We start from the raw sequence: 26221 nt of genomic DNA, 5'->3' as shown, positions 1-26221 counted from the left end.
AGGAACAAAGCAAAGGCAACATTTCCATTCATAATTGAAGCATGAGATCCTCCTTTTATAATTCCCTTGAGAAGGTCTTACAAATTTGCTAATCTTTCCTCATAGAGTAGAACATTTCTTTAAAAAAATAGTGGTGATGTGTGTCATTTGTATAATGAACATGTATTATTTATTTGTACATATGTTACTTTTATAACTATGGGGAAGTTGATTTTTTAAATGGTGGCGATGTTTACTTCTTAAGGATTACAGAAATGTTCCCTAAGGAAAATCAACATTTCTGAACTTGAGGTCCTTTAGTATACGTAATTCAAGTGGCCCACCTGTTTTGGATTATGTGTGCGTGTGTGTGTGTGTGTGTGTGTGTGTGTGTGTGTTAAGAAACACAACACACAAGATTTACATCTTAACTATTTTTAAGGGGGCATCTCAGTACTGTTAACTATATGCACATTGTTGTGTAACAGATCTCTCGAATTGTTTTCATCTTGTGAAACTGAAACTCCATACCCATTAGAAAACTCTCCCAGCCCCAGGCAACCACCAACCACCATTCCACTTTCTGTTTCCATGACTTTGACTAGTTACATTCAGGTACCTATATGAGTAAAATTAATAGTGCAATGTTTGTCTTTCTTTTTTTTCTTTTTGTCTACAATACTGGGGATTGAACCCAAGACCTTACCTGTGCTAGGTGGTGTTGTACCACTGAGCTACACCCCCAGCCCTCCAAGACCTCTTTTTTATTTTAAGACAGGATCTCAGTAAGTTGCCCAGGCCAACCCCAAACTTGGAATTCTCTTGCCTTAACTTCCAAGTGACATAAACTGTCTTTCTCTGACTTGCTTACTTCCCTTAGCACCGTGTTCTCAAGATTCTGCCCCTATTGCTGTGTGTGACAGCATTTCCTTTTTTATTAAGGCTGAATAATATTTCATTGTATATATGTGCTACATTTTGTGTATCCATTCATCCCTTAATGGACATTTGGTCATTCCCATCTCTTGGCTTATGGTGAACAGTGCCGTGAATATGGGTTCAAACTGAGCAGTCTTTTGAGATAGAAGTTGCCTTATCATGAATATTAAAGTTGGGTATGTGCAAGCACACAGGACAAAGCACCATCACATTGTATCCCTTTGTGTTCATCTAGTCTTTTCAGTTCATGCAGAATTTCCATATACTGAGTACTTTACTCACTTAGGAAATTGCTGGGTGCAGGGTGGCATTTTATACTGCCTTCAGGGGTATGACTGAACCAGGACAAGAACTAGGACAAGGTGAGGCTAGTCCTGGGAGGTGCCTGAAGCACACCAGTGAATGAAATGAGCTGGGGTTTGTTCCTCTTGATCAACATTAGTTTGGGGGGTCCTTTTTCTTCTTTATATTAAGCACAGCTCACAGGGATGGGTTTATGACAGCAAGGCTTTGCAGTAGTGTAATTGCATCTGGTCGACCAGGTAGGTCAGCATCTGTCAGTAAAGCTCTGATAGAAACTGCCTATGGCCACTTGGCTGTCCTGCCTCAGGCTTTAGCTACCTCTGAAGGCAGAGGTGGGATCCCTACTGCAAAGATCTTATAATGTCCAGGAAAACCCAATTTCAGCAACTTAGCCACCAAGGTTCTCAATTTTCTGTGAAAATCATGAGTCTTGAAATAAAATGCCTTCTAGTGCTGCCACAATCTGGTGGGCTTTGGAAGTTGTAGATAACTCTAGTGTTTACTGGAGGTTCTTTTTGAATCAGGTACTTCAAACTGGAATCCTGTCCTATAGAGAGAAATATTTCAATATGTTAAAACTGTGGGCAAGCTGGGTAACTAGGTGACCTGTACAGTTTCCCTACCTCCCAATTCTTTTATGGCAGGAGAGTAATTGAAGATAATATGTGTACTGAGTGGATATCTCTGTTTTGTTATAAGTTGGAAGGAAATTGCCCTTTTTCGAATCCTGTCCCTCTGCATAGTCAACTTGTCAGGAACCCACTGCATCATGATCATCCTATAAGCCCGACCGACCCTTGCCTTCACTGCTCACTGACAGTGAGTTTCTAAAAGAGAATCTTCCAGTAACTCTGAATTTGAGAATAATGAACTGTTTTAGTTAGCATTTTCACTCCTGTGACTAAAAGAGACCTGATAAGATCAGTTTTAGAGAGGAAAAGTTTATTTGGTGCTCACAGTTTCGGAGATGTCTGTCCATTCCTCAGGGCTCAAGGTTAGGCAGAACAACATGGTGGAATTGGCTCAAGACATCACACCAGGAAGCAGAGAGAGAGAGAGCTCTGCTCAACAAGGACCAGATATATTACTCAAAGGCGCACCCCTAGGGACCCACACCTTCAACCACACCCTACCAGCCTACATTTACCAACCAGTTACTCCCTATCAGGGAATTAATGCACTGATAGGCCTAAAGATTTCTCAACCTTATCAGCCAGTCACCAGGTTGTCTCTTTTAGAACCATTCTAAATCTGGTGGCAGCCATATTCTAGGGACCCCAGAATGAAACCTAACACAGGAGTTTAAGAATTCCTCCTTGCTAGGAAGGAGGGACTGTATAGTGGGAAAAGAGGGCTAGGAGGGGTGAGGGGGGGGGAAATAACAGAATGATTCAAACATCATTACCCTATGTAAATGTATGATTACGCAAATGTATGCTGTTAGTCCATGTACAAACAGAAACAACATGTATCCCTTTTGTTTACAATAAAAATATATTAAAAAATAAAAAAAAAAAAAATTCCTCCTTGCTTAACTTTTCCTCCTCAACACACACCCAGATTGGAAAGTTCTGTTTAAAACCCAGCAGGGCAGAGTAGAGATGGCTGACCATTCTCACCAGCAGTGGAGTAGGTCTAATACTTTATTAAACTCATTACAACTCAGTTTTCATAATTGTGTAATGATACTTGCACTGAGAGAATGTATCTGTTAGTTTGTCGTTGTTACAGGTCTTTGTGGTACAAGTTTTTTTCTATTTGAAAGATGTTTTCAGTTGCCTTTTACTGGTGAACTTTTTCTGATCTGCTTTTGTGGAATATTTTCGTGGTATATGTTTGTTAAGTTCAATGGCAAAACTAAAGAACTATAAGGCCATATTTTTCTTTTTTAACACAAAGGTGAAAAGGGACCTCAAAGGTCATTTGGCCCCTACTCCTCAGTGTACATATGAAGAAGCTAAGGCGCAGTAATAGAGTCGGTGTGGTACCCAGTTGTGAGGAGGAAATGGAGGGTAGGCTAGTTCTCCTAACATCCCAGAAGGAACAAGTCCTGTTGGTGAGAAGCCACTCAGACGGTTAGGCCTTCCCCGCCCCTCCCTTCAGCCCTGTCCCTGTGTCATGTAGCTGTGCTATTAGTGATACCACTTCATTTCTTATAATTCCTTCACGGTCAGCTGCCTTGCCAGCAAACCTTAAGAAACCTACGAGAATCGCTTCTTCTACATCCTTCAGAGCAGCAAGCATGGATACGGCAACTTTTCACAACACAACCCTTTAAAAATAAAAACCCACTGCAGGCAGGGGTGGCTACAGAAACTGAATCCTTTATCTGTCTGTAATCTCAGTGACCTTGAAGAAGTCCCTTTCCCAGGCTGTGTTTACATTGTTTCATATGAATGAGGGTTCTAGAGAAGGTGCTTTCTAGAATCGATTTCATTCAAGAAGTATGTAATCCAGCTCCTGGAGAGGTCGAGGCAAGAGGATTACAGATTCAAGACCAGCCTCAGCAACTTAACAAGACCCTGTCTCAAAATCTAAAAAGCAAAACAAAGGGCTGATGATGTGGCTCAGTGATTAAGCACCCCGGGTTCAATCCCCGGTACCCAAGAAAAAAAAAAAAAGAAGCAGAATATAAGGGTTGACTAGCTTGCCCGTGTGGCTTCCCTGGCGGTAATGAGGACCTACGCACTACCTTCTGACCCTTCTCTTTCCCAGTCTCGTCCTGGGTAGTGAAAACAAGCCCCACATTCTTCAGGGAGAATAGACGTCTGAGTGTGCTTTATTTGTTTATTGTAGGTATGTAGTTTTTCATCTCTAGTGAGGGAGGTGACAGAAGCCCCAGGAGAAAAAGAAACCAAACGAGTTAGTAATTCTTGCCACCTGAAAGGACACCCATGCCCAGTGGATCTGTTGGGAGTATAAACAATGAGGGTCGCAAAAATCCTGTCTATGGATATCGTGAAAATCCTGTCGATTGCTACCACGATGTGCTGACTTTCCTTCCTTCCTGTGGGGTAAATGATCATCTCCTTTTGTTTAGAATAGGTCTTAGGAAGAACTGGCTTGTAAAAGATTTTGTAGGTTCAGAATATGGTATTAACAGTTCTGCAGTTTCCTGACCTTTTGACCACAGTTTGCTTGGGACTGGGGCAGGGGGTGGCAGGTAAAAAAAATCTGTGCCCTGGGTCACAGGAGACACTCCAGGACTGTTATCAGCATCTTAATAGATTTAGAATTCCGCGGATATCAGTGCAGCTTCTCGCTCACATTTCAGCTTGTGGATTTTTAAGTACTTTTTCTTTTGTTTTCTCCAATAATGAGGAAAAAAGCAAAACTATTCAGAGAAAGTCAGGCACAGAAGTTCAAGGGCTACGATTTAAAGCCCTGAATTGGAGATTATTAACTTTAAACAACTCCCTTTGCCATTTGTGTTTTGAAGTACCAATTTTTCTATTGCATGTACACTTTAATGTGGTGAGAGTTAATTTTGTTCAGTGATCCAGTATTTCCATTAACTGGCCTTTGGGGGTTAAATGTGGATCGTAAATACCATTTGTGTAAGGGTGTGTAAAACAGAGGGAAAGTCAAAGAAAATTATTGCTGGCTGGGTAAAAAGTAGGAAAAGAAGAAAGAGTTCTTGGGGGTGGGTTATTTTGTTTAAGTTGGTGGTGCTTTGAAGTTGATTAATTACGCACTGCACTGAACCCCAGGCCCGGGAGAGCAGACAGTAAAAACAGGGTCATAAACCTAGATTCAGACTTTGGCCACTCACCTCCCAGGGCTCCCTTGTTCCCACTTTTTGCCTTGTAAGCACCCTGAAACTCAGCCCTTTAGGACAGACTATTTAATCTATGAGAAATGGATGCTTTCTTTTTTTGGCTTGAATAAAGTAAATTTTATTTATTGAAATATTTCCCTCATCCTATCGAGTGTGGTGGCACTTGCCTGTAACTTCAGCTACTCAGGACTGACACAGAAGATTGCAAGTTCAGTGCCAGCCTGGGCAACTAGCACTGCCTCAAAATTTTAAAAAATAATAATTAAAAAGCTTTGCAGATACAGCTCAGTGATAGCTCAATCCCCGGTAGCGCACGCACACTCACACAAACACACGTGCGCACCTCATGTCAGTTGTTTATGTCTTAGTGATTTTTTGATTAAAAACTCAGAACTGTCTCCAATAGATACTGTGAGTGTTAATGAATTATTAGGATAAAATCTTCCCATAATTTCCTAAAATGTTTTAACGGACCTTAAAATATTCATGTTAGCATTTAAAGAAGCTATATATAATGCTGTAATAAAATTACCATTATAATAAAACATATATATACATGTCTGTTTTTGTCTTGTTACTCCAGTAACTCTAGCAGGTAGGACCCCTGGGCCTTTCAGGTAAAGGAAGGCATGGAGGGAGATAGGGCAACATGGCCCACTGAGTGGCCTTGTCTGGCACAGGGGATTTACCTTGGAGGGAAAAGCCTGAATCTAATTCTCCACCTTGTGCCTGTATAATGCATACCTTGGACAGAGCCAAGAATGATTTGATGGTAGGCTTTTTTTTTTAAATTTCTTTTTATTGTAAACAAATGGGATACATGTTCTTTCTGTTTGTATATGGAGTAACAGCATACCATTTGTGTAATCATACATTTACATAGGGTAATGGTGTTTGATTCATTCTGTTATTTTTTCCTTCCCCCCCACCCCTCCCACCCCTCTTTTCCCTCTATACAGTCTCTCCTTCCTCCATTCTTGCCCCCCTCCAAACCCCCATTATTTGTCATCATCCGCTTATCAGCGAGATCATTCGTCTTTTGGATTTTTGAGATTGGCTTATCTCACTTAACATGATATTCTCCAATTTCATCCATTTGCCTGCAAATGCCATAATGTTATTATTCTTTATAGATGAATAATATTCCATTATATATATATACCACAGTTTCTTTATCCATTCATCAATTGAAGGACATCTAGGTTGGTTCCACAGTCTGGCTTTGTGAATCAAGCAGCTCTGAACATTGATGTGGCTGCATCTCTGTAGTATGCTGATTTTAAGTCCTTTGGGTATAGGCCAAGGAGTGGGATAGCTGGGTCAAATGGTGGTTCCATTCCAAGTTTTCTAAGGAATCTCCACACTGCTTTCCAGAGTGGCTGCACTCATTTGCTGCCCCACCAGCAATGTATGAGTGTACCTTTTTCCCCACATCCTCTCCAACACCTATTGTTGCTTGTATTCTTGATAATCGCCATTCTAATTGGGGTGAGATGGAATCTTAGTGTAGTTTTGATTTGCATTTCTCATATTACTATAGATGGTGAACATTTTTTCATATGTTTGTTGATTGCTTGTAGATCTTCTGTGAAGCGTCTGTTCATATCCTTAGTCCATTTGTTGATTGGATTATTTGTATTTTTGGTGTAGAGTTTTTTGAGTTCTTTATATATTCTGGAAATGAGTGCTCTATCTGAAGTATGAGTGGCAAAGATATTCTCCCACTCTGTAGGCTCTCTCTTCGCATTACTGATAGTTTCCTTTGCTGAGAGAAAGCTATTTAGTTTGAATCGATCCCAGTTACTGATTCTTGCTTTTATTTCTTGTGCTATGGGAGTCCTGTTAAGGAAGTCTGATCCTAAGCCAACAAGATTTGGACCTACTTTTTCTTCTATAAGATGCAGGGTCTCTGGTCTGATTTCAAGGCCCTTGATCCATTGTGAGTTGATTTTTGTGCAGGGTGAGAGATAGGGGCTTAGTTTCATTCTGTTTTCCAGTTTTCCCAGCACCATTTGTTGAAGAGGCTATCTTTTCTCCATTGCATATTTTTGGCACCTTTGTCTAGTATGAGAAAATTGTATTTATTTGGGTTTGTGTCTGTGTCCTCTATTCTGTACCATTGATCTAGATGGTAGGCCTTTAAAAAGAAATGTTTTCTTTATAAAATATTTTGAACTTTTCTTGAATTCCAAGGAATTTAAAAATTCTTAAGTTCTTTTTTCCACATCTTTTTTTCTTTTTTTTTTTTTGCGGTGCTGGGGATCGAACCCAGGGCCTTGTACATGCAGGGCAAGAACTCTACTGACTGAGCTATCTGCCCAGCTCTTTTTTTCCACATTTTATTATGTTTACTTTCAATTCTATGGATTCGTTGCTCTCATTGGTGATTAGTATTAATTTCCTGGAGCCAGTGTTTTGACACTCAAAAATAATTTCACCACCCTTCCATCCACACACACACCCCAGCCCCCCAAGCCCTGTACTGGGAATTGAACCCAGAGGCCCTTACTGCTTAGCCACACTCCCAGCCCTTTTTATTTTGAGACAGGGTCTCACTAAATTGCCAGTGCTGGCCTCCAACTCATGATCCTCCTTGCCTCAGCCTCCTAGGTCACTGGGATTACAGATGTGTGCCACAGTGCTGCACTCAAAAATAATTTAAAAATGGATTCTAGGGCCTACTATGAAGGCCATTTACCCACTGCAGTACAGAGATTTAACTGATACATATGTCCTCTCCATGGTTGATCAAGAAAGCCACCTAGGATTTAGGAGACATTATGCCCAAGAGTCTTAGTTTCTGGTCCCTCTGGGTGAGAAAATTAGAATGTGGGCTATTAGAAAGGATGAAAGCAGAACACTTTCAAATTTCAAAAAACAAGGTACTTTCTTGCTGACTGTATGTAAACCATAATCTGGAAACTGTCATCCCTGTCCTGCTCCATCTCTCCACTTGACCTGCTCCATCTCTCCACCCTCAACTGGGCCACCTTCCTTCTGGGCACATTATTCACCTCAAGAGGTAGGTAACCTGCTCTGGGAAAAGCCACATCGACACAGGAGAGTGGCCAAAGAGCCATTTTTTTAAAAACCTGCCTTAAACACAACTTCTAAAATTGCCTCTCAGGTGGTGAAGCTAACATTTAAACACTTCACTGCCTGTTTTTAAGTATCCCGTGTTCTAATTTGAGGTTGCCATGGCAGGACAACCCCGATGCCTTTATCTTCATGAGGCCCCACGTATGGGTGATTGGTCACTGTGGATTTGGGATTTGTAGTACTCTTGGGATCTCTGCGTTTAAGTGTGGAATTTGAAGGTTGACAAGAAAAGTTTCGTTGTCTAAAAAACTACAGCTGTCCTTAAGATATTTTTGATGTGTTAAAGTAAAATCAAAAGATTTTTTTATTAACATGGAGGAAGGAAGGAAAAGAAATATTGGTAGAATCCAGTTGAATCACCCTTCCTGTGTAGGATTTCTACTTGTCCCAGACTGTAGGAAATACCTGCTTAGAAGTTAAATTAACAATTGCACGTTAGTGCAGCGGAGTGAGTCTAATACAACTTATAAACCTTGATGAAAAGTAAACAGAGACCAGCATCGTATGCGGGGCTTTCCAGCGTGCATACCCACTGCCCTGCCTTGGGCAGCTCACCTCCATTCAAGTCCCTGTGGATTGACCCCCAGTACTAGGGCTCTGTGTCGGGGGCTGCTGTGGACGTCGGAAGCTCTGGGCCTCTGGGCCACAGCAGGTCTTCCCAGCTCTCTAGAAGTGTCAGTCAGCACTCTCATGCTGCATGGATGTCAGAGGGTCCCTAATTGCCTGCTGGTATTTCCTCCAAGGCCTCTTAAGTTTCTCTCAAGCCCCCATGTTTAACTTCCCCATGTTCCTTTGTGTCTTTGCTTCATTTCCTTTTCTTGGTCATTATGGGTCACAGTACACAGCAGAAAAGAAAGGAGAGACCAGACTGGTGACCAGCACACTGTCTGGTACCCCTGCCTAGGGACAGCCCAGCAGAGTCTCCATTCATGTTCCAAGGATGCCTGGGGGCGGGTCCATGGCTGTGAGAGAATGAACCAGAACATTCAGTAGTGCACCTGCTGCCTGAGATTGAAAAATTGGAATGTTTCAGCAAATTATAATCTAAAGGAAAGTATTATAGAGGCACATAACCTGCTAAATTAGAACTATATCTTAAACAAGATATTGGCATATAGTTTGGAGTCAGAATCACTTGTTTCTAAAACCAGAAGTCCTCAGCCATTGCAGATTTTTTAAAGGAATATTTTTATGGAAATCTCAATAGAAAAATAAAAATAATGAGGCCCATGCCTAATAAACTTTGACTTGCTAGGACTAATTCTCAAGACTAATCTATACATTGCTAAATTTAATAATCATTCATATTTCCAATACCAGTTATACTCCTGGTACAAAGGCCCTCTAGTGTACATTAGAGAATGGTGTGTGGGTGAGGAGGTTTACATGCTTCAGTGTAGCTAGGTAGCATCAATAGCATAGATGCTGGGTTTATCTGAGGCACATGAGGATGAGGGTAGACATGCCCACAGCCTCCCCCTCCAAGGATAGGACGTGGACACAGAGGGCACTAGTGACCTTGTAGAATAGCAGAACTTCTGGCTTGTGGCATAAGACTGCAGTGGGGTTTCTAAAATGTTTTCAATGGCTTCACTCACAGATTCTAAGCCCAATACAGAGTGAAGGAAGAAAATCTATTCAACACTCCCAAAGGGGCCCAGGATTCCAACAATATAAGCAGGTTCTTGGATAAAATGTAGGTCCCCAATCGTGGGAAAGCAAAAGACCACACGTACACACACCTTTTAAGTATCATGTCATTTTGGAGTTTTATTCCTGAAAACTTACTCCATACCTTTAAAAAAAATACCTAAATGGATTTTGAAGATAAAACACACCAAAGCCATCTTATAATGGGTTTACCCTGCGTGGGCAAGATCAGCTGCAGCATCTCAGTAACACAGAGACACAGTGAAGTGGACTGATGGGCCTGCTTTCTTCCCTCTCTGGTCCTGTCTGGCATAGTGCTCTGGCACTGCGAGTTCAGACTACCTGCTCAGGTACGTGGGTTCTTTTACCAGCAGTTAGTGGGGTAGGGCTCTTTCAAAGATGGGTTCTCCAGGTATATTTTGTGATTGATATCACTGACCTTAACTATCCATGGGGAAGCTTTTTTCTCAAGTGCTCTTAGCCCACTTTTCAGCTTTCTAACTGTCACCATGCACACCGATCCTCTTTATGAAGCAAATGTTTAATGTTCAGAAAGTGTCTTCTGCTCCCGTGCCTGCTCTTCAGGGTCTGAGAAGAGGGCTGGCTTCTTCACCAAGCTTGTCACTGCTGGAAATGACATCTTTGCAAATAAGTCTTCTACTTATTAGTGAGCTTTTCCTAACCCTGTCCTGTAATGGCCTAACCAAACATATAAACAGTACACATTTTGCTAATTAATATAGACCTTATTTCCTGTAACATTAAGCACACAGAACATGTGTTCTGCCTTTAGTGGTTTGTGCAGAGCAGAAAATGTTACTGTCATCCACAAAACCACATTGTATATAACTTTCCTTGCCTATCAAGTTCAGAATATATAAATTTCTAAAACCAGAGCAATTCACTTTTTGAAAATTCTTAACTGACACAAAAATGAGTACCCACAAAAGTACCACCCAACCTAACAGACCTTAACCTGTACCTTTGACTTCTTAACACATTTACTTATGCTGAAATAGTTTGTTGAACCATTTTATAGATCACCAGATGCATTCACATCTGTATACATTTAACAAACATATAATACTATTTATATATATGTAATTTGATGTAATCTAAGAGCCTTCATAAATCTATAAGCACAAGGAGGACTAGGGCGTGGAGATGTGATTAAAATAAAGCTTGTGTGCCCAGCTCCCTGGAGAAGCTGGTTATATTTGGCTCAGCTGGCGTCTGGGAGTTGGGCTAGAGAGGCTGGGATCTCCGGCTAATCCCTCTCAAGGTCTGGTGAAGTGGAGAAGAGTGGAAAAGAGGCCAGAGGAAGTGAGTCTAATGTTTAGCGTATTGGAGAGATAAAGGAACCATGTAATCAGATAAGGACTGGTGATAAGGTGGGGGTCGGGAAGAATTTATGGGGCATATAAAAGTTCTAGTCTCCATTCCTGAAAGAAAAAAAAAAAAAAACCACTAGCGGAAGGGCAGGAGCAGAGGGCCAGCTCACAGATGGTCAAGGAGGTCCTCTCCTCCACAGGTGTGCCCGCCTGCAGTGTGCCATCAGACCTGGCCTTTACGACGCTGACTTCTGCGAGATGCTGGAGGCCAGGTTCAGACGTTCCCTGCTGTCTGTTCCTGACAGCATCCCTGGCTCTCCACTCTGACAGCTGAGAGCCCGGCAGTCTGTAAGCCCACTCAGTGGCCAGGGGACTGGGGTTTAAAGGACCTGTTTCTGCAATCAAAGCCAGCCTTTCAGCAAAAGTAATGATGGCTGCAACTTATCAAACTTCTCTGGCTCTGGCACTTGACCTTTATCACTGCTTTTAACCAGCAGGGTGGATCTTGTCTTCATTTTGCAAAGGAAGAAACTGAAGCTCAAAAAGCAATTTCTTTAGCTACCCAGGAGGCAGGGCACAGCTGACCCGTCTGTTCCCTTTGTTTATTTCTCTAACGTGTCCTTCAAATTTGGAGAAAACTTACAACATACACGCAGAGATCTCTGAAAATTTCTACATGGGGCTGCTGGTCTACTTCTGAAATTGTTCTTTCTTTGCCTTCCTCTCCTGCAGTAGGGTGTTACTTGCTTCTTTTTCATATTGAGTGACCAAACCACACACACACACAAAAAAGGCCTGCATGTTGGGAACATAAAGCTTTCCCTTAAATGGAAAATTTCTACTTCAGCCAGTTTATTCATAAACCAGCCAAGGAATATGCTGTTGTTTGAGTGGTAGTCAAACACCATTGGCGATGACACTGGTCATTTGGGGCTGTTCAGGCCCACCTCTGAGGCTCCCCAGGTCCTCGCAGGGCCACTGTACAGCAGTTGCCAATGTCAGCAGCGCGTGGTTGTTGTTATTTTTGACAATGGTAGCGTGTTTTGAAAATGTTTCTAAAGCATCCCAGCGGCCTTTTCCTTGCACAAATTTAAAAAACGAAGTTGTCCTTGCCCTTCCGGCCCATCCTCCAAATAAACCCCTGCATCTGTTTTAAACAGATGTTGTTTAATTCTTTCCAGAAAGTGCGGGGGGAGGTGAGAGGGAGTTTTCCTCCCTTATACCTTTTGGTGGTAGAGTTCATTGTCCTTGCTCTCTGGGGTAGGGGTGAGGTGCCCGAGTAACGTCAGTGCTTCGTGGATGGGAAGCTGTTGGCCAGCTGCCATGCAGCTGGACCATGCAGACGGCCTCTTGGCTTTCAGTGCAACACCTCACCCACTGCCTTGTCTTAAATAACCAGATGCCGCTGTTAATGCTGGCTGTCAGGACTGTTGCCAGAGGAGACCAAAGGGGCTTCTTCCCACCTGCCCCAAACTGCCTACCTCCTCCACACAGAGGTCTGTGCCCTGGGGAAGGCCCTGCTGGGAGGAGTCAGGGCAGGAAGGACGATGCTGTAGAGCTCAGGCAAAGGCACAGTCAGCCTTTGTGGGCTGGAAGCAGAAGGGTGGGTTCTTTTTTTTTTTTTTTTTTTTTTTTTTTTTTTAATCTCTAATAAAAGTGTTATTTGGGGTAATAAGTGAGACTAACACAAGTAATGCAAACCTCTCTTTTTCACGTTCGCTTAATCCCCTCAAAGGGAAAACAGCACCACTATAACACATAAAGTAAAACCATGTTTTAACAGGAGGTGTGGAGAGTTTCAGTTCTTTCAGTTCATGTTGGTTATTTCCTGAGGAGATGAACGGATAGTACGCTCATCAAAGATTTGAGAAAGTTGTGTTGTACACTGGAGAACCTAGGAACCCTTAGTTTTTCTGGAATCAAGGGGTAAAGAGAAAAAAATGAAACTCCTCCAAAATTGCTTATATGCAACTAATCTAAACACATTATCAAATATTCTTATCTCTAGGATCTCAAGGTTTGTGTGTGTGGACTCCTGAGATGAGTGGATCAGTGACAGATGTGCATGTGCAACCTGTGATTTTTGCATGTACTTCTACATGTGCCATTTGTGATTTTTATTCCATTTACCTGTTAATGAAAAGGAACTCTACCATTATCCCAACTAAACTACTGTGGTTCATAAGCAAATGAGTTTTGGGTTTTTTTTGTTTGTTTGTTTTTGTTTTTTTGTGGTGCTGGGGATTGAACCCAGGGCCTTGTGCTTGTGAGGCAAGCACTCTACCGACTGAGCTATCTCCCTAGCCCAGCAAATGAGTTTCAAACACTGTTTTTACAAGGATTCTGTAGCTGCAAATATATTTCTTAAAATCAGTTTTATGTGCGTGTGACCCATTCATTTCACCATCTATTAACATAACTGATGTCATTCTAGGCTCCAGGGATATTACAGTGAACCAAAGGGCAAAGTCCTTGCTCTTAGGAAGTTCCCATCCTAGTAGGCAAATAGATACAGGCCAAGCAGGGTGAGACGATTTGAGAGGTACAGGGTGCTTCTTTATGTAGAATGGACAGGGAACTCTTCTCTAGTGAAATAGTTTCCACCACCAGAGAACTGAATCATGTAAGGGAATGAGCCTCGTTGGTGTATGGGGTAAGGGTGGGAATGCTGTTTTGGTTTGGTTTGGGGTTTTTTATACTACTGGGAATTAAACCCACGGGTGCTCTACCACTGAGCTAATCCCCAGCCCTTTTTATTTTGAGACAGAGCCTCACTTAGTTGTCCAGGCTGGCCTTGTACTTTCGATCCTCCTGCCTCAGCCTCCCAAGTCTCTGAGATTACAGGTGTGTACCACTGTGCCCAGCAGAAATGAGGTTTTAAGAAGATGGAATAAATAGCAAGTGCAGAGGCCCTGAGGCATGAGTGTGGCCAGTGGGATTGAAGGAAAAGAAGCATTTTGGCTTTTCTCAATATGATGTAGGAAGCTGCTGGAGGATTTGAACAGAGTCATAATCTAACCTGTTTTCTGGGAAAGTCAAGCAAACAGGGAAGAAAGGATTCCAATTAGGAAGCAATTGTGATAATCTCAGTGGAAAGTGATGGCAGGTATGTTGGGCAGTGTTGATGGGGGTGGTAAAAAGTGGCTTCTAGATAGAATTTGATGGGAAAACCAGAAGAGTGGGAACATATTAGGATCAAGAGTTTAGTCTGATACATATTGATTGCAATGCCTGTGAAACACCCAAGCAGAGAACTCATAACTCACATAAGAGAACTGACTCCAAAAGACACCTGGATGGAAACGTGAATGCATAGAGCAGGTAACTGGAGGAGAGGCCCCCAGCCTGCTCCAGGGATGGTTTAGGCAGAGTTGCAGGAGGAGAGGCACAGAGTACTGATACCAGGCAGGCAGCATGGTGGGTGCAAGGGCAGGGTCTCATAGTCTTCTTAGAGACAGCAGACTGTGTAGCAGGGTGCCAGGTCCCTCAGGAGCCACTTGAGATAAACGGTCATGACTTGAAAACAGGGCCTGTGAGCACAGTAGAGTGGACTTTCCCCCGTCACATGTTCAGCACTGTGGGTTGGAGCGTGGAGTAGGGAGATGGGGGGATTTAACCAGGTAGGATTCTAATGAAAGCACAGGCGTTAAGGTTGTGTGCTGAGGCGTGTCATGGCGGATCATGGAGCTGAAGTTGGGTAGAGAATCAAAGTGAGAACCTGAGGCGCATTGAGCAGGATAAAGGGCCTCCAAGGTGATGGTAAGAGCAGACTGTGATGCCAGATGATTATTGGAGTCTGGAGGGAGCTAGAGAGTAAGGGGGTGATCGTTAGAAAGTGGTGTGCTTAAAATTGAGGCATGAAGGTGGTGCAGATGCTGGTGGTAAAATTGAGAGTTGACCTGAGCATGGGTCGCTGCGGCTGGGTACATGACAGAGGCATTGGAGGGAGAGAATCCCAGAATCTAAGAGGCCAAGGAATTGGAAGGATGCTCAGAATCAATGAAACGACCAAGAATTGTGGCAGGATCTTGGGAGGGAAGTGGAAGGACAGTGAGCCTGGTTCCAACCTCTCCAAGGACTAAGAGTTAAGAGCTGAGGCTGAGACCCAGAGCTGCAGGTAGAAGAAGAGCATGGTCAGGTGTGTGAGCTGCACAGGTACTGGAGGGGAGGGCGAAGAGCCTGCAGGGGCTGAGTCTCTGCCTCACATCTAGTCTTGGCGGAGCCATGCTAAAGAGAGCAGCCTGAGAGAATGGGCGACAGAAGGTTAACAAAGCGAGAGGGATGTTCATGAAGTGCCCAGAGTAGTCACATTCACAGGAACACCAAGTACAGATGATGGTTGCTGGGGGCTGGGTGTGGAGGGAGGAGAGGATGGGGAGTGAGTGTTTTCACAGGTACAGAGTTTGGGTTTGGGATAATGAAAAAGCTCTGGAGATGGATGGTGGTGTTGGTTGCCCAAGGATGCAAATGCAGTTAATGCCACCAAACTGTACATTAAAATAGTAAATTTTGTACATTAGATACATTGTACACACTTTTTTTAAAAAACCATAGGAGAGGATGAGGAAAGCAAGGGCTGTTGGACCTTCTGGTCTATGGACTCGGTGGAGGAGGGGCAACTGGTTCACAAGGGAGGCTGAGCCTTGGGGGGTCATGGAAAATTCCAGTGACTTGTCTTTGGGGTGAGGAGGTGAGCAGGAATGTGTAGCAGCAGGACCATCTCTGTGTGTCCTGCAGATTGTGGGAACCAGGCTCCTTTTGGGGCAGGGGCAGCTTTCCCTGGGGCCCAAGGCACAAGAGGATTCTCTGTTACTCTGCATCTTTGTTTCCTTAGAATCTAGCATAGCATGTGGCATACATAAGATATGAATATATGTTCAAATGAGTAAAAAATGAATTCTGTCCAAAGAAAGAAAACGCCAAGTGAGAATTTAATGGCCGTGCTGAAAATCCAAATAAAATTCCCCAAAAAGTGATGAAGAATGAAAAGAAACTGGAATTGGTCTCTGAAGGAGAAAGGATTGTTGGCAAATGCGCAAAAGAACTTATTGCAAAACCGAAGTTTTAGAATGGCAAAAATAAAACCATAAATAAGAGCCTACAAATGTGTAAAGTGTTACTTGAATTAAAATATTTCCCCACCTATATAAATGATTCCATGCAGAATTTGTGATTTGAAAGTGGATTATCTTATTCTTGTGCTAAGTAAGAAAATTATTAGTTTCATAAAGTTAATAAGACTTGTTCATTATAAAATAAGTTTACAATGAATATCCTCTTAAGTTGTAGGTTTATCTTTCCAACTTATAGATACCAAATTATAGATCCGCTCATTTATTGTTAATATTTAACACCCGAAACTGGAGAATGAGATGCCTTGCTTACATCAAAGACTCACAGGTAGTTTTTAATGATTAGATGTCTTTTTTTAAAAGGTACTTTCTTGTTGTTGATGTGTTTTGTTTTTTCCCTAAAAAATCTTGAGATGGGCTGCCTCTCAAGATTATTTCCAGGCACAGATTTTCTGTTGAGTCCAGAGAAGTGCTGGCTAGTGGTCATCTTGCATTGTGAAACATGTTCTGCAGCTACCAGACCATTGTCATGCCCCATTCTTCTTGTTGTCGTTTTAGTGACAGCTATATTGTGCGTGTCAAGGCTGTGGTTATGACCAGAGATGACTCCAGCGGGGGATGGTTCCCACAGGAAGGAGGCGGGATCAGTCGCGTCGGGGTCTGTAAGGTCATGCACCCGGAAGGCAATGGACGAAGCGGCTTTCTCATCCATGGTGAACGACAGAAAGACAAACTGGTAATGGCAGACATGCAACTTGTGGGTTAAATTAGCAATGACTGATTTCTTTACATCGTAGCCCTCTTCACTAGCTATTTTTAATTTTTTTCTCTGACTTCAAACTCTTGCAAAACCTTCAAAAGTTAGAATTCTGGATCTGGTGCCAAATTTTAAAACATAACCCTCCCTTTTTAGTGAAGTCTGTTGTCCACGTACCATGTCATGTAACTCAGATTATACTGAACCTTGAAGCCAGAATTTTCAAAATGTTTGTTCACAGAGCTCACCATTGAATTTAGAAGGTGGAAATTTTACTTAAGAATGCAAAGGCAAAGAGAAAATATCATCTGATGTTTGGCTCCTTCTAAATAAGTATTAATCTAAAAGATACCATAGCTTTTATTTCATAAGTGATGAATAAAGCTTGTTTGGAAAAGAAGTAACAGAAAAGTAGTGGTTTTACACTTCTATAAATAATTATGCATGCTCATAAAAAAATACCTGGAAGAGGGATCACTACCTCCAGAGAATGGAGGATTGGTCGTTCATAACGTAGTGTCGTGAAGGAGCTGGGATGACCAGATCTGTTATGACAGAGTCTACAACAGGAAGGAAAATAGAATGTCCAGTCTATTTTCAGTTAATGGCCCTAAACATGGAAGACTACTCTTATCTGTATCTGTTCATGGTGTGTATATTCAGAAACCAACAGATGATTCAGAAATGTGCAGGATTGTACAGGATCTCACAGAGAATGCAGACTGTGCAAGAATATGTCGGAGTTACATTTGAGACCCTTTATAGCAGTATCTGTTGAGTCTCGTGTGTTAAGTGTACAAATTTAATCTTCTTTTGCAGCCACTTCTTAGAGTTACACAGTAGATAAACAATTTGTAAATGTTACATGTGAATTAACAGAAATGCCATTATCACACTTGATTCATTTCTGAAAATTGGAAGGGAGAATACAGCTAATTTTAAGAAGAATCTACTTAGGAAATTCCCTACATAGTAGTCAGATGATGAAAACACGTATGGGATTTTGGGAATAAAGGCAATATAGTCACATTACCAACAAAAGTGATAAAACTGTCATTTATCTAGTTTACCATGTGCTAAGGATTACCATGTTAATCCTTTGGTTAGGTTGTTCCATTGTATGCTTACAACAACCATTAATAACTAAAGATATTAGGATTTAGAACGATTCTGCATTTTTGGGGGGGGGGGGGAATCGAACCCAGGGCTTTGTGATTGCAAGGCAAGCACTCTACCGACTGAGCTATTTCCCCAGCCCACGATTCTGCATTCTTTGTGACCCATTTTGGGAACCACAAACCAGCATTTGATACCCTATTATGATGAACAAGACCGAACCAGAGTCACACATGTACAACCACCTTTAACCCGTTGATATAATTTCCCCCCTTGCACATATTTTTATTTTTACAAAACTAATCATACTTTATTTATTCTTTATAATCATTTATGTGTCTCATTTATTTGCCCAGACATTCGCATAATCGATATTCTGAGCTAGGTACAGTGATGCATGCTCATAATGCCGGTGACTTCAGGAGGCTGGGGCAGGAGGATCACAAGTTCAAGGCAAACCTGGGCATCTTGGACTGACTCAAAATTAATTTTTTTAAGGACTGGAAATGTAGTGCAGAGGTTGAATTCTTCTGGGTTTAATTCCAGTACCACAAATAGGAAATTTGGGGGATTGAAGGTGTATAGCTCAGTAGTAGGGTGCTTTTTGTGTGCACAAGACAATTGGTTTGTTCTCTAGAACCACCAAAAAATAAAGTAGGCAGGCAATAAATTTTCCATGTTGTTGATATCGGTGTGACGCTCTGTTACTTACTTGGCCAATCTCCTTAGTGTTGAATGTTAAAGTTCTCTCCCCTCTGCCCACTCTGAAGAGACACCTACCTGCATTTTCCATATTTACTACTTTGGGGGGGTAATTTGGAGAAGTCAATTTATGTGTATAGGGGGCTACTGCTAGCATAAGAGAATTTCCTTTAACACAGTGAAGGTCGTGTATTTTAAATCCTTACCAATTTGACAGAATAGCAGTGGTATCCTTGGTACTTAATGATCTCAAATGGTTTTCTCTTTGTTACACAGTCGTGACTGTGAATTATCATTAATGTCCTTTGCATACTTTCCTATCAGGCTCTTACTTTTCTCCTTGATATGTATAACTCTCTTGTATAATAAAGATATTAATCTTCATCTGCCATACTTGCTGCAAATATATTTTTATAATCTGTTGCTTGGTTTATTTTAGTTGGTGTTCTTTTCCTACAAAATTTTGATAGAAAAAGTTTTTTCACTCACCCCCTTTTTATTTTTAATCATTCTGTGTTAACAAATTATCTTACGTGGCAGGAGCTCTTGCTTTATATGCACAAGGTCCTGGGTTGGATCTCCAGCATCAGGGTGTGGTGGGGGGAACCTACTTGTGTAAAAGGTTAATAAGATTTAGGGCTATTTTTCGTGGAATTTCTATGGTTTGTCATAGAGTATTTCAACGTAAATAGCCATTTAGATCGTCTAGCCCAGCCCCTTATTTTTACAGATACATTTATGAACTTGTATCTTACCTGTGACTTGTACATAAGAATTACAAGTTTTTATTATTCCTTCAAGGCTCTTGCTATACATGGCATCATTAAACCCCTGCCACATTCCAAAAGAAGATATCGCAGTGGGGAACTTAGTGCTCCAAGATGTGGTCCCCTTCCTTGGTTGAGGGCATGCATTCAGTGTTGGGCTGCCACTAGAACTGTTGCTTTGTTAAAGCCTAGCGGGGCAGTTCCAGTCCTCCCTCCCTCCTGGACGTGAAGATCAGCTTCTGTCTTGTTGCGGTTGCACAGGATCCTGCTGTCCTAAATGTCGGTGGCGTTCCCTCTGCCATCGTGCTTCCCCATCTCTCCATCCCTGTCCTTTGCAGTGTGTGACGGCACTTCCAGGCTCTTACTGCCCGCTCGCACACGTCTGGGTACATACACACCCGTGTGCTCCGTTGCACTTTTAGCTTCCCAGCTCTCGGCTTACCCGTTGCACACTCAGCATTCTGGATCCCTGCCCCCACAGCACGTGCACACCCCTCAGAGACCCAGTGACTTCTCTCTCAGCACCCCCGTGCTTCTGCAGAGCAGTGTTTCTGCCCAGTCGTGGACATAGGCCCCCAGGGAGCTCTGCTGTACGAGATGCAACGGTGAGAGAGGGTGGAGGCCATTGTTAGGACTCGGAGGGTGGATGGACCAGAATTCCCGATATCCCGGCTGGGCCATGAGATGCTCTTTCTGATGGAAACAGTGTTAGGAATGGTTGCTCCAGTGTTGTCCAGTTTTAGGTTTCAGTGCTTTGGAGAGGGTTTTTGTTGGTGGTGGTTTTAGTTACATATCGGGACTTGTGAGCTTAATTGTCATTGTTTCTGTGGGAAACAAACTGTTCCAGACACCCATTCACAAATAGTTATCCAGATAATTTTTGTAAGCTGAGGACAAGCAAGTTTTCTTGGGAAATTTTATAAGTAGAACTTTTCAAGTTGAATATTACTTTAAATGAATTAGAGGAGTTTACTCCTTAAATCCTATGAGAAACCATTTTGTAAAGACAGATCACAAAATACAGAGTCGATCCTTCCAAAGACGGCCATCTATAGGTTAGTGAGCACTATCACATAATGTTTTGTTGAAATTTGAGCCAGCAAAACTCCTTGAAAGACAATTTGGCAGGTTTTTGTTTTGTTTTGTTTTGTTTTTAAACATACATACATTCATACTAGGGATTGAACTCAGGGGCACTTTACCACTAAACCACACCCCCAGTCCTTCTTTTTATTTTGAGACAGGATCTCGCTAAGTTGCTAAGGCTGGCCTTGCATTTGGAATCCTGCCTCAGTCTCCTAGGATTATTAGGTGTGTGCCAACACACTTATTTGGAATTTTAATTTTAAACCTATATAGCTTTTTACCTAGCAATTCATATCTAAAAATGATCCTACAGAAAAATAGATTTATGCAATAGTTCTTAAGCTTTGTTGATCTCAGAATCCGTATGTACTTTAAAAATTGGGGGCTGAGGCTATGACTCAGTGGTAGAGCACTTGCCTTGCATATGCCAGGCACTGGGTTCAATACTCAGCACCACATATAAATAAAGATTGGGCTGGGGATATAACTCAGTTGATGGAGTGCCTGCGTCAATATGCACACAGCCCTGGGTTCAATCCCCATCACCATAAATAAAATAAATAAATAAATAGTGTCCATCTACAACTAAAAATTTTTTTAAAAATTTATAGCAATCCCCCCAAAATTCTTTGTTTTGGCTAGCTATAGCTATTAATCTTTACTAAATAAGAAAAACTGAAAGAATTTTAAGCTCTCAATTAAATAACATTAATATGTTACTTTTTTCTGACAAATACTGATATAGCTATTTTTCAGAATAGTAATTCATGAGAAGAATGCAATTGCTTTACATTTTTGGAAATCTCTTTAGTGTCTGACTGATAGAGAAGAGCTGAGTTCTGTTATCCACTCCTGCTTTTTAATCGGTCGTAATATGTCATTTTGGTAAAGTATATGACAATATATGCTAGATAAGGGAGTAATATTTGAATAGTCCTTTCAGATAATTATAGATATTTTTCTTTGATATTACATCAAAACTCAACCAGTAGCAGTTTCTTAAGTGTGGAATCTGGAACCATTGATATGAACTTTTCATTAAAATCTATTGGTTTTGCCAAGCATCATGGCGCATGCCTGTAATCCCAGTTGCTCAGGGGCCAAGGCAGGAGGATCACAAGTTCAAAGCCAGCCTCAGCAACTTAGAGAGACCCTATCTCAAAGTAAAATATTTTTAAAAGGGCTGGAGATGTGACTCAGTGATTAAGCACCCCAGAGTTCAATCCCTGATACCTTCGCTCAAAAAATCCATTCATTTATTTTTCACTCTGAGTGGATTTTTTACTCATGCCTGATTTGGTAACATGATGTATTAGTCATCTGGAAAATAATGTTTTACTGAGTTAAGCAGATCTTCCAAATGTTGACACATTTTATCCTACAACATCAAAAAAATTACATTTCTTAATATCACCAGTGATCTTATTAGGACACTATTTAAGATTGGGAAGCTGTCCAAAATTCTAATTTTCACTTAGAATTTCAAATTTTATTATTGGCAACAAATACCTTCAGTTTTCCTTGAAGTGACAAACTCTTTTTGTTCATTTTCAAGAAAATGTCTGCCAGATTCCCAAGTATGATTAACCATGATTGGTCTGTCATTTGAATAAAAACGGAAGTCCAAGCAGTAAGCAGTTAGTTCAGCTTGCAACCAAAACAGTCACATAAGCACTTGAGACGGTTATCCGTAAGCAGCAGAAGAGAAAAGGCAATTATAAATACTCTCCTTTTCCAACCGTGCATATGTGCAAAGCTGGGTTTTCTTATTCTTCAACCACAGCAGCACATTGTAGCAGGTGGAATGCAGAAGCCAATGTGAGAATCCAGTTGTGTGTCCTTTCCATTTCATCACGAAATAAAAGCATATGTACGCAAAGGTCAGGGTGTAGTGAAATAACTTTTGCTGCTTCATTAAGGACATTCTTAAGCAAAACTGGCATTTCCTTTTTTTTGCGGTGCTGGGGATCAAACACAGGGCCCTGTGCTTTCAAGGCAAGCACTTTACCAACTGAGCTATCTCCCCAGCCCAAAACTGGCATTTCTTACTTAGACCATATCATGATGAAGAAGGAATCTGATGACTTTGGTACAATTGGGTGCTACCATGCTACCTTGATTCATGCAGCTGCCCAGCAGTGACACCCCCCCCATTCCTTTTCACCACGAACAGAAATGTCAATACAGTGAAAAAGGCAGAAATGTCTTCTTATGAAGTTAAAGATAGTTTTCCCATCTTGGATAGAGTCTGCAGATGGGGGACGCTCCCCAGGACCCGCAAACCAAACTTTGAAAACTTAACGTATAAGAACGTAGATTGCAGTGTCGTCTTTTTTAAAAATGACCACTTGCAAATTACCAAAATGTTCACTCTTATGGATAATGGCCAGAAAAAATCTCATACAAACACACCAAGGAATACCACATAGCCATTGGAGAGAACTATTATTACCTTCCTATGTCGCTAAGACCCATTGTTTTTATTGTTTTGGGGGTTTTTGGTGCTGTGGATTGAACCCAGGGCCTTCAGCATGCTAATAAATTAGCACACGTGATACTACCACTAAGCTACAGCTCCAGCCCCCATATTTTTAAGGAAAATGAAAAGCAAGTTACGGGACAGTTTATAGGTATAGCTGCATTTAAACACACACAAACTGTTGTGTGAATCTGAAGAAGAGAGCAAGGGAGTTAGGTGTTGCCCACCATAATGGCAATGGCTGACGCTGGAAATGGAGAGGCCTGAGGGTGAGGCAGGAGGAAAGCAGAGGTTAAACTACTTTACCTCTTTACAGTGTCTGTTTCTTGTGTCAGTGATTTTAAAGCCTCCAACAAGAATATAATCATTTTGGGGCTGGTTTGTGGCTCAGTGGCAGAATGCTTGATTAGCATGTATGTGGCACTGGGTTCAATTTTCAGCACCACATATAAATAAATGATAAGAATTAAAAGCAGTCCATTGACAACTAAAAAAAATACTTAAAAGAAAAAAAGGGCTGGGGATGTGGCTCGGTGGCTAAGTGCCCCTGAGTTCAACCTCTGTATGCACCCCCCCCAAAAAAAAATTTGCTTTTTTCCCCCATGCCAGTCCTTTAAAAAGCCTTTTCAAGTTTTATGTTAATGCCTAATTGTGTGTATTTCAAAACTTTGACAGAGGGTTTATATCTGTGGTAAAGATGAAAGCATCTAAACTTTTTTCATTTTTGTTGTTAAACTTAGATACATAGTAATGTTAATTTGTTTAAGAGGACATCATGAGATGGGATCTGATTTCTCTGTCTCCGAATTTAAGGGACAAGCTTGTTTTAACTGAAATTTACTATGAAAATATACATTTGGAATAATGTTAGTATCAACCAAATACTAATTTTTTTCACCCTAAAAATATGGAAAAACAGTCTGTGTTTTTACAAAACGTTTATTTTGAGACTTTCAATTGAGACTATTAAATTCTAAAATAGATAACATTTGTTAGTTAAAGCCTTGGTTATTTGGATTTCCTCAATTTGGAATGGGGCTGGGCTGACATTTAATCATTGCCCTATTCTTAGGGGAAATAGCCATAATAAGCAGTTTAATCATAAATAGAATCATGTGAGTGGACTGTTGTCCTTTTCCAATACAATGTTGTAAAGTCAACTGCTTTGGACCACTATGTAATGTACCATTTGAATATTATTTTTATTTACCAACTTCGGGAATGTTTATTAGGCAGCATTTAATTTCTTTTTGCTTTGAGGTATTCTTTGAAATTTATACCCATTTGAAGACATTGCTTATTTAAATTTACACGAATTCAAACAGGCTTTTACTTTGACCCTTCATTTAGTCTAAATTAACAAGATCACATTGTATTAACTGCAGAACTTTTCCAGAGCAAGATTGAGGCTATTAAAACTCAGCAGAATCATTATGATATTTATAGTGAAGGAATAAATATTGTAAATAGTTTGGTTTTTTCCTGAATAAAGAATGGAGTTTATAGTCACGTGATTGCAGTACTTCTTGCATTCTATAATATTAAACAAACTCTGGTATCTTTGCAGCACTGTGCTAGACACAGAGGGTATTACTTTATAATATATCTTGACATCTATTAGGGGAACAAGATTAATGGGTGTGAGGCTGTTAGAATGATATGAAATTAGATACCCAATGGTGGAGACAAGAAGAAGGATGAGGGAAGGCTACGGCCAGATGTGACATACTCTGAGGAATGAGTGTGGCCCTGTTAAGTTTCTCATTTATTCAGTGTTTTCAGAGCATGTTCTTGTCTCACTGATAACTTTGGTGTTATTTCCATCTTAGAGATAAAAAGATGGAGGGACTTAATCTAGAGAGAAAAAGATCAGTCAAGGTTATAGCTCAGCAAAAGCCAGTTCTAAAACTACATTGTTAGAAAGGTGGAGCTCGTGCTAGTAATCCAGATGTAAAGTTAGCAATCCCAGATCAGGGTGGTAGCAGCTGAAATGGGGTTGATAGAAAAGATATTGGTGGAGAAATGAAGTGGACTTGGTGATTAATCATATAGGGGACGAGAGAAAGCAGAGGAGGCAAAGATGACCACAGAGAGTATGAGCAGAGAAGGGTTGGCATTGCCAGATGGAGGGAAGTTGGGAGGAAACCCGTGGCAAAAATTTCAGAATGACTAATTTTCAGCTTGTTGAATTTAAGAATCATGGGAGCCACCAAACAAGATGGTGGAGGGCAGACTGAGAGCCATCAGTACAAAGGCCACAACATGGGGCAGATCAAAGACCTGGGCCTCAGCTTGGTGCTCCATGGTCAGGGAGGGGGAGAAGAATCTGTGAGATGGAGAACAACATGGTGAAAGGACAGGAGGGCTCACAAGAGCCCAGGGGCAGGGACCACAAAGATGAGGTGGTCAATAGGAAGCAGAGGATTCTTTCCTCGTAGAAAGATGTCCAGTGCAGGCAGAGGTGGCAGGTTTATATTAGTTAGCACTGGCAGGGCTTCCCAGTGAGACTGATGCAACCAGACTCCATCATGGCTGCTCCACAAGTAACCGGGCTGTGTGTTTCAACCCTCAGGTGGTGTTGGAGTGCTATGTAAGGAAGGACTTGGTCTACACCAAAGCCAATCCAACGTTTCATCATTGGAAGGTCGATAATAGGAAGTTTGGACTTACCTTCCAAAGCCCTGCTGATGCGCGAGCCTTTGACAGGGGAGTGAGGAAAGCAATCGAAGACCTCATAGAAGGTATCAAACTTGTCACCGCACCCTTAGTGGGTCTATGGGAATTTTCCAGATTCTTTGTAATTCCAATGGCCTGCCATCATATATTTATAGTTTCTTTGCAGGAGGGATTGGGGCCCAGTGGATGCCAAAACTTTTAGAACTTCCAAGGAGAGTGAAGTAACAGTGCAGGGGAAAGGAGATGGATTTCAGAGTAGGGAGTGATCCTGATTGGTTTTTAGACTATGCCCTAAAAACAAAAACGGGCACTCCAGATGTCCACGTGGTTGAATTTTGGACTGATTTTTTTTTTCTTCATCTTGTGCTGACTACTGAAAAGACTTTGGTCTGGTCTATCTTGGCTCAGAGGTAGAGAGTGGATTCTGATGGACCAAGATTGCCCCAGGTCTGTCCACTGTTCCAGAATCAAAACCTGGAGTATACAG

The 26221-nt window shown here is 41.5% G+C and overlaps 1 protein-coding gene across 1 annotated transcript in view; it reads left to right on the top strand.

The window, feature by feature from the left end:
- The window catches only part of Spred2 (sprouty related EVH1 domain containing 2), a 124567-nt gene that overhangs the window by 74861 nt on the left and 23485 nt on the right, over nt 1–26221 (top strand). Inside the window, exons 3-4 of the mRNA XM_047522775.1 lie at nt 16710–16887; nt 25631–25799. Of these exons, the coding sequence (XP_047378731.1) occupies nt 16710–16887; nt 25631–25799 (347 nt within the window). The remainder of the gene's footprint in view (nt 1–16709; nt 16888–25630; nt 25800–26221) is intronic.

The sequence above is a fragment of the Sciurus carolinensis genome, chromosome 13, assembly GCF_902686445.1.
Source record: "Sciurus carolinensis chromosome 13, mSciCar1.2, whole genome shotgun sequence".
NCBI lineage: Eukaryota > Metazoa > Chordata > Mammalia > Rodentia > Sciuridae > Sciurus > Sciurus carolinensis.
The sequence above is the reverse complement of the archived record's forward strand: the minus strand, read 5'-3'. Positions and strand labels throughout refer to the sequence as shown.